The sequence below is a fragment of the Diadema antillarum genome, unplaced genomic scaffold (assembly GCF_040938485.1).
Source record: "Diadema antillarum isolate AM-2024a unplaced genomic scaffold, OU_Dant_1.0 scf00000140, whole genome shotgun sequence".
In the NCBI taxonomy this organism is placed as follows: domain Eukaryota; kingdom Metazoa; phylum Echinodermata; class Echinoidea; order Diadematoida; family Diadematidae; genus Diadema; species Diadema antillarum.
Genome location: NW_027271029.1, coordinates 1,632,327 through 1,641,738, shown reverse-complemented (window position 1 = coordinate 1,641,738; position 9,412 = coordinate 1,632,327). Strand labels below are relative to the sequence as shown.

Here is a 9,412-nt window from a genome sequence, read left to right as displayed (position 1 = left end):
GCGTCATCTGCAGCTCCAAAATAAGGACCGAGTGTGTTATAGGCCCATGTAGCTTTGTGTGAAAACTACAGTACATAGTACATGATTGGATTGCAATAACCTGGATCCTTGTAAATCTCCCTTGTAAAAATGAATGGCTAAATGTGGAACATGTACGTGGTCTCCATCGCATCAGCATTAGCGACTAGACAAGACCTTGGGTGTTCCTGAACTCACAAGCATCGGCGATGGTCATGAAGAACATGATCGTTCTCGTCCTTGGACTAGCAGCTCTCGTCTACCTGCCCCTCCTTCTGGTAATGAGGTCTTGCTCCTTCGACCGAGCCCAAGAAGCCAGACCCGCGTTCCGACTCCACAATTACATTCGTCAGGAGAGTTCCAGACATCAGGAGGAGAGTCTCGTCGTCTTACAGTTATGTGTCATGCTTAATCTTTTTCTCCATCCACCCTTCTCTTCAAGTAGTCCCAAATAAAGAAAGCCCCGTTTTAGGCCTCACACGGGTAAATAATTCCCCATAGAGACGTGTGTTAAAATTCAAATTTCAAAAAATTCTGTAAAATAGCTGGGAGAAATGAGGTGTTTCAGCTTCACTAACCTGGATAAGTGAGATATACCCTTTCATCCATCAAAATTTCAGGGTGGGTTCTTCTGCTCAAATTCTGTCCAAGGGTCCGCAAAGCCAGACTACGAGTTCTTGTCACTCAAAAAATCACCTATTTTCCGTACACGTACCCAATGAAATATAGTCCCCTCAAATTCCATCAGAAAAGCTTTCATCTTCCAACCAAAATGCAGTTTGTAGAGGAATTCATACTTAATATCTACAGTTATTAGGTTTTTTGCTAAACTGCATCATTGATTTTTAATTATTTTTTTTCTTCATTTATTTTGGTATCTTTGGTACGGATTTGTGAAGGGGTCTGGGACATTCCATTTTATTTACAGGTGTGAGCCCTTTATCCATGAATGATTCTTTGGAAAGAGCTTGGCGGGGTCAAAGGTTAACGGGCCTTGTGTTGTAGACGGAAGGAAAGTTATTGTGGAAGGCTTTCAAAGTTCAAACATGTTTGATAAAAAAGGTACCTAAAAAGACTTTGAGGAAACTGCTTAACATTTGTGTCTGTCGCTGGGTTAGGGTTCTTTTTTTTTTCTTTTTTTTTTGTCGGAACAATACTACAGGTACATGGCTTTACAAAGCCAATGTGTGCTATGTCAGGGACGGATCCAGGAATTCCATAAAGAGGGGCGCCTTTATGAAATTAAATTAGGACGCACGTACCCCTCCCCCTATTGTTTCTTTTTATTTCTTTTGTTTTAACAAAAATAATAAAGGGGGCGCCTGGTGCGCTCCCCCTGGATCCGCCACTGTTTGTAATTATTCTTCTGTGTTTAGTATACCTCCTTTGTTTACTCATTATTGTCAGTACTAACTCAGCTTGAAATTTAGTTTGACAACCTGAAAGTCTTGATGTTTCGATCACCAATGATTTGCATTTACGTTGGGGCCCATTGTTGCTGCCATCGTTGTCTTTTGTTTAGGTCCCCCGACCACCCCCCCCCCCCCAAAAAAAAAAATAGAAAGATAAAACAAAAAATGATAACATCCTCTTTGTGACGTCAAGAGACCGCCTTCTGTAATTTTCGCCCCTTTATCTTTCGCCCAGATATTTTCAACATGAGGAACTATCACAGTAGAGTGACACAGAGGGAACACCTCCCCCCCGCCCCCCCCCCCCCCCCCCCCCCCCAAAAAAAAGCCAGATATAAACAAGTAATAATCAGTATAACATGACAGACAACCTTGGCCGTCTGTACGGAGTAGTATTCAAAGAAATACGCCTCTGTACTGTGCCAGATCTGCTCCCCTATAATGCGCAGGTGAAGGGGTCATCCCTTTTCTTTGGAAAGTACATTACCATCTTGTATCTGCAATGGGAATGTGCTCCTTCTTTCAGCAAGAGTCGAGGCATTTCTGGCACGCAGTACGAAAACTCCCTTTGGACATTCCAGTAATCCTGCATCTACCGTTGCCATGGAAATGAAATGCCCGTGCCTCACGTTACGACGATTATGATGATAGTGTTGCAGCTGTAGTATATATGAATTCTTCAGCATTACAGTCACAGTAAGCCCCCGTTTCACTATCACAATCTGGTCTCCGATCTGTCTCGATCCATCAAATCGGGCAAGAGCGGCAAACGCGTACAGGGATAGATTGAAATGGGAAGCATCGAAGCAGCAGTGTTGTGATCAGTCAAACAAATTGTGCAATCCGTCATGAAGTAATTCTTCATCCGGTTTATCATCTTCTGAGCGCTGTCAATGATTCAGAAATTCAGAGCTAGGCTGATGTTGGCTTGTGTGAAATTCGAATAGAGTAGAAATCAACACAAAAGAAAACTTTTCGAGCAATATTGGACACAAACCAACAAGTGATAGTTTTAAATGGAAGCGAACCCGTATCCGACGGTAAATGCAAGCCGCCATCTTTGTCATATAACCGTTGTGTACTTGCACAGAAATTCTGAGTTTTGTTAATTCAAAGAGACGGTTCTACTATCAGTCTTGAATCTATAAGAAATGATTCACTTCTTACGTCTTGAAGATGTACAATTTATTATGTGTTGATACCCCTAATAACATTTAAATCAGGGACAGAGAGAGAGAGAGGGGAAAATGCAAATATCAATGATTGCCATTAGTCAGATATTGTTTCATATTTACATGTTTACTATAATCATCGCTTTGACTGGTTTTGCACATCAGAATGCCCCAGGACAATTTTACCGACCACAAAGCAGACACTGAGAGGGAAAGCTTAGTGCAAACTGACAAGATTTCAGAAGGTAAATATGATAAATATTGAGAGAAGGAGGGGGAGGGGGAGGAGGAGGAAGGGGGAATGGAGACGAGGGTGGATAAAAGGAAAGAAAATGGAAGGTTAAGTTAGGGGTAATTCTATTAGAAAGGTAATGAATGAAAGAAATCCATTCTGCGGAGTAAATGAATGAACTCACAAAGCTGTCTCTTTATAGCAACATGGATTGATGTTAAAGATGAAGTATGAAGACAGCGGGGCACTGAAAAAGAAGCAACATCACGGGTATACGGTAGCGGGCTCAATCTCACTATAATATTCAGATCAAATCACTTACTTTCGTTGCTTAGTTTTTGACCTACGCTGCGCATACGATTATTGACCGTGTGCAAATAGCATCCATCAATCTAGAATATAAATTGGAACCTAAAATGCGTTAAGTAAAGGATATTAGAGCGTTGGTCTTTCCAGTTTTAGCTACTTCATAATCGCAGAGATTCAACCAAAATATGCAGACTTAAAACAACTTCAAAATCCTCAAGCAGAATTCTAAGACAGAACAAAATAAAGAAACAGTAACAAATACATAGAAATTGCAGATGATGAGACGTTTCTGTAGTTATCATTCCTATTCTCTTGCACTGACTGCTTGACGCGTTACCTCGCGTCTCTTCAAAGTTTCCTCGAAGTTGCCGAGTCTGGCGTACGAGAAGGCACGGAGACGCGTCGGGCGAGAGGCCGAGGAGCTCGGCTCCTACCTCGACAGGCAGCTGACACGACTGAAGAATGCCACGAGGGACACAGCTACTCGACGTAGGCTCGAGGAAATATTGATCGACCTAGGTGAACGACAAAGGTACACTTTCTTCATCCCTCTCTGCACTGAGAATTACTTGTGTTACAACTAGGTGACAAGTTAAAGACAAACTACATGTATCATTCAACTCTACTCGTACACAGTTTGATTTGATAGGGTAAAATTTCAGCAAGCCTTGATTTTCGATATGACATTGCGATGGCCTTTCATTCAAAACGACCATGTTAGTCATGTGACATTGTCATCACGTGAGAAATGTTTCCACGTATTTTGTGTGTGTGTGAAATGCTATGAGTTTGAGATACTCGTTATTAAAATAGTTTAATTCAACACTCAGGTGGTCACTTTTATCTTACTTCTTGATTCTCGTCATTCTAAAAGAAAATTCGCTCATTCTTGAAACAAACAAAAAAAGATCGTATCAAATCATATTTTCATTGTTTTTTTTTTCGTTTCTTTGTTTGTAACAAACTCATACATGCCAGGTCTCTCATCAATGATATCCAGAATTTGAGCCAAGTGGATGGCTACAAGGCTAACCGTCGCAAGGAAATAGACTCTTTGGCGGCATTAGTGCAATCAAGACTTCGATACATACAGGTGAAGACCGAAAAAAAAAATCGAACTCCTACACTTTTTGATGTCTTTAGTCATGTGATATCCTAACCATAGTTTGTAAGTTAATGTGTCACTTTTCATTACTATTTGATTACAACAAAAACACGATTTTTTTTTTTTGGAAATCATTGTAGTTAATGATATCAGTAATACAATTTGCTTGAATAGTCAATCCTTAAGATCAAAGTCAAATCAAAGTGGCAAAGTGAATGACAGTCTTGGCAGTTGATCCTGGGTTCCAATCGTAGGCCTACATGACGCGAACTTCTTATTCTTTTTCTTCTTCTTTTTCTTGTCCGTCTTCCTCTTTTACCTTTTTCCTGCTTTGTCTGCTGTTTTCTAATGTGTGCATCGACGGATTCTTCTTTCTCCTCCTCCTCCCCCCCTCCTCTTCTTCTCTTTATTCTTCCTCTTCTATTCTTCTACTCTGTCTTTTCCTCCGTCTTCTCCATCGATGCCACTGTCATTAGCATCATACTTTCTTCTTCATCACGGGCAGAATCCTCACAACTGCAGTACGGCCAGAAAAATCGTGTGTCGTCTGCGAGACGAGGTCGGATACGGTTGCCATCTTCACCACATTGCCGGTTGCCTCATCGCGGCTTACGCGACCAACAGAACGCTCATCGTGAACACGAAGAGGTGGAACTACGCCCCCAACGGATGGTCGAAAATATTTCTGCCGCTGAGCGAAACGTGCACGAGCGGAAGAGGGCGTACACGTGCGGATTGGGATGGTGAGATACGAAGAACTGACAGTGAAAAAGATCTTCAGGGTTTCCATGTGAAGAGGATATCGCATTGACCCACACTGCGAAAAAAAAAAATAAAGCGCAAGACATTAGCAGAAGAGAAAATTTAATTTGCCCGGCCTTAAAAAGGTTCTAGGAAATAAATTAGCAAACGTGAGAATCTGCGATTGCCATAATTATGTAACAGAAAAGTGTCCTGCGATTCATGATTTTTACCTCATAGATAAGCTTTGCCTAAAGAAATGTTCGGTTACATGGCAGTGTTCCTAAAGACGACTGGAGAGAGCCAAAACTGTGATTGGGTTGCCCCATGTAGATTTTTGTTATCTGCCTCCCTCATGTGACGGCATTTAAACAGTTGAAGAGTCCCAACACACCACAAATTAATCTGTGTTCTTATCTGACCCTGTTCTGTTTCAAAGTTTCAACATTTTGTGAAACAGGTTGGATTCAAGATTTCATCATTGCAGAAATATCATGTTTTGTGCAGCCCAGAGAGTATTATTTTTTCTCGAAACTGTATGTTACAAATGTCATATGCACAAGACATTTACTAGCAGACAACAGTTTAGTTCGGGAAAACGAGCAGAGGTATTTTGGGAAACTACTCGATTTTTTATATTTTGTCGTCCCTTTGCAGATTTCGTGACGCTTGGAAAAGATGCGCAGGTGATCTACATGCCGACACTCCTGCGCATCAAAACCAAGACGCCCTTATTCATACCGCCTGCGGTGCCCGCCGACCTAGCGGGACCTCTCGCCAGACTCCACGGGTTCCCGGCCGTCTGGTGGGTTGGCCAAATCATGCTCTACATCCAAAGGCTCAAGCCGCATCAACAGGAAATGTTGACTCACCAAGCATATAATATGGGCTTCAAGCATCCCATTGTAGGGTGAGGGTGATATTATCTATGGGGGGGGGGGGGATATAATCTGCTGGTTCATTTTGAGGTTTGCGAACATTTCGTGTCACTTTCGTCGCAGAAATTGTCACAGTCTGTGATGGAATGGCAGCCGACAAAATTTTCATCGCCTTCTCTTTTTGTAGCATGGCAGTGATTTGGCTCAGTCGGTAGCGCGTCTGCCTCCAGATCCAAAGGACCCAGGTTCGATTCCCGAGTCGTACTGAGCACTGTTGTGTGTAATCATACCGTCTTCTGCAGGAAGAGGCAAAACACTGTCTCTCTGAAGGGACATAAAATGGGGGTCCCGTATTTGAGAGAATCACAACTCATGCACGTAAAAGATCCCGCGTCGTTAATTCATCGCAAAGAGCAGAGTGCATAACCCGGTGAAGTGGCCAAGCCTCAAATCTAACTGGACCCCATGGAAGACCAGCCAGTGCAGCTGAATATGGGCTATCCAGCCATCTTCTCAGATGGAAAATGAAACAAACAAACAAGCCTTGACTCTGCTCAACCATTCAACATATACCCTCATCTAAGAAATTCATTTTTATCGAAGGAATAAAGGCTAGCGGAGACTGACAGAGATTAATATTTTACCCCCTGTACCTACAAATTTCTTGGAGAAACTTCACAACTTGGCCCTTCACAAACAAAGAAATAAAGAATACTTCTCCCATGACACCACTCACACGTGTCCTTTGCAGTCACCAGTGGCAGCTCATGGTTCCATCAGATTACTACTTTCTTGTTACTGTCGAATTCTTTGAAGAGATTTTTTATTTGATTTGATTGAATTTCATATCATCATATCTTAGCACTTTTTGTTATTCATTTAATTTCATTTTTATTTAGTTTTATCTAGTTATCTTTCTTTTTATCCTTATTCATTCTATTTCATGTAATTCTATCCTATTGTATTTCATTTCCACTGCTTGAAAATGAATAACCTGATAACTTGGTTGCATTCACCCTCCAAGAGTCCACGTGCGTCGAACCGACAAGCTGCTCAAGGAAGCCTCGTTCCATCCGATCGAGCAATACATGGACCACGTGGAGGAATTCTTCCTACGCCTTGAAATGACGGCGGCTGAGACCCCAGTGAGGAGGGTGTACCTGGCCACTGATGACCGGGGGCTCCTCGCCGAGGCCAGGGCCAAGTAAGTAAAGCGAAACTGTTGACATGCCACTTCAGAATATACCATCTTTAACTGCATGGACTCTTCTATTTAGGTCTGCTAACATTTCGTTATTCCAAAGGTTTGTAAATCCGGAAACGAAAGGTATTATGTTCGTTATTCCGAAGGTTCGTTCACACGCACTTCCTTTTCATTTTCGGATTAACGAACCTTCGAAATGACGAACATCACCCGAAGGTATGATGCCATAATCAAGTTGATTTTGATATTAGCAGAAAGAGGTAGAGGTCCCATAAAAATCTGACCTACGAGAAAGTTGTGGAATTATGAATTTCCGCATGTTTTATCTGATCAGTGTTAGTATTAGCAATCACGTACTCTGCAATTAAGTTGAGGTTATAGCCTCACATAAGTTTTTAGTCTATGGAATTTTATTCATTCTTTATTTTCATTTATTTATTTATCTAGCGTATTTATCTGTCTGTCTGTCTGTCTCTCTATCTATCGATATATTTCAACTGGGGTTTTCTCGTTAAAACACCATCCTTTGTGGTTTTCAGTTCATCTCCTTTTCACTTCTCTTCATCACTCCCTTTGTATGCACCGAAGATTCCCCAACTACATATTCGTGAGCAGCTCGGCCATCACAAACTCGGCCAGACTCGAGTCCCGATACACGGAGGAATCTCTTTGGGGCATCGTCCAGGATCTGATGTTCCTTGCTCGCACCGACTTCTTGGTGTGCACTCTCTCCTCACAGGTCAGCGAAGGTTCATGGCAGAAGAAAACATAAGAACACGTCATAATCATACGAACATGCCATAAACATAAGAACTCGTTATATAAACATAAGAACACGTCATAAACATGAGAACACATTACATGTATTGACGTAAAAACACTGCACGTCTAAACGCAAAAGCACATGATTACACGTTATGATCTCTCCCCGCTCCTTTTCTCTCGTGATCCTTCCCCCTCTCTTTCTCTCTGTGTATCAATCTGTCTTTGTTTCTATATCCCTATCTACCTCTTGCAGCATCCAACTAAGTTTCAAATCTAAAACGGACGTTGTTTTTTTTTTCATGTTCCTCTTGGTGATTGGCAGGCTGTCAAAAAGTAACGTGGCCCTGTGATATCATAAAGTTTGTATTCTATGGAATATTATTGTTTAGCGTCAACGCAACCTAAAGACAAATTGGCATTGTGTGGGAGGGTATTATTAACCCCTCACGTAGTACTTAACCTCTTACTGTACCGTGGGACACCGTAGCTTACTGTCTAGTGCGTACTGAGTGATATCCCGACGAAGAGAGACTTATAGGACAAGGAGATGGCGCGCCTGGTGGTTGAAAGCGTGACGAGTTTTCAATGATGAGAGTTTGAACCGTCTAACAATTCCAAATCGTTTCCTCTTTCAACAAAAATTCATTAAAATGGATGGAAAGGTGCCTCAAAAAACTAGAGTATAATAAACCATTGCTGATTGTGATAAAATAAAATCTTACAACAGACATGACAGAGTTTTATAAATGAGTATGTTGACGGATTCCTTGATGATGCATCAAAGACAACGCACGAATGTCATTCCTACAAAGTGTCAGCGGTCTATTTCATATAAAAGGTTGCCTTGCAAACTCGTTTTGAAGTCATAGCCAAAGGCAGACATCCCTGTGTCCTGATTGTTTCCTCCAGATTGGCCGTGCTGCTTACGAGATGATGCAGGCGTACCACACAGACGCCTCGACACTAGTTCGCTCGCTGGACGACAAGTACTTCTTCGCCGGCGGACGCGGGTACGACTGGGTGGTGCGTCGGGCGCACAGACCGCGTAGCGCCGCCGAGCTCGATCTGCAACCTGGCGACGTTGTCAGAATGATCGGCAACCACTGGGATGGATACTCCATGGGATCGCGCCGTCGAGTCCCGCACGAGGCCCGGGTGAAAGGATTATTCCCGACCTATAAAGTGGAGGACTCCACGCTCACTGCACAAATGCCAACGTATCCGGAACTTCAACAAACTCCATAGATGTGTCATGACTGTCTGATCATACCTATTTTTTCCCCTCACGAGCCAATCAGTAAAACACGCATAGCTTATATAAATGATATTACATGAAAACAATTTGACAAAAATTTGCGATCTCGATAGACAAACAGGCGTACGAGGACTTGTCATGCATTGCATAAGTATACGGACGCCTACACCTCGCATTCATAATGAAACTTTCTAAATTTGTTTTCATTTTCCTTCCAATTTCTAAAATACGAGTTATGATTAAAGAGGTGTAATACAATAATGGAACTTATACTCGACTAGGCCATTTGGACTGACCAAGAATTTTTGTGCATCATATTTC

The 9,412-nt window shown here is 42.1% G+C and overlaps 1 protein-coding gene across 1 annotated transcript; it reads left to right on the top strand.

Moving 5' to 3' along the window:
- The first annotated feature begins 227 nt into the window (after positions 1-227).
- LOC139721243 (alpha-(1,6)-fucosyltransferase-like) lies at positions 228-9,081 on the top strand. The gene is made up of 9 exons (XM_071632564.1): positions 228-412; positions 2,768-2,847; positions 3,498-3,675; positions 4,122-4,236; positions 4,754-4,991; positions 5,647-5,899; positions 6,892-7,071; positions 7,660-7,810; positions 8,746-9,081. The coding sequence occupies exons 1-9, from the start codon at positions 228-230 to the stop codon at positions 9,079-9,081; spliced, it is 1,716 nt and encodes a 571-aa protein (XP_071488665.1).
- The last annotated feature ends 331 nt before the right edge of the window (positions 9,082-9,412 follow it).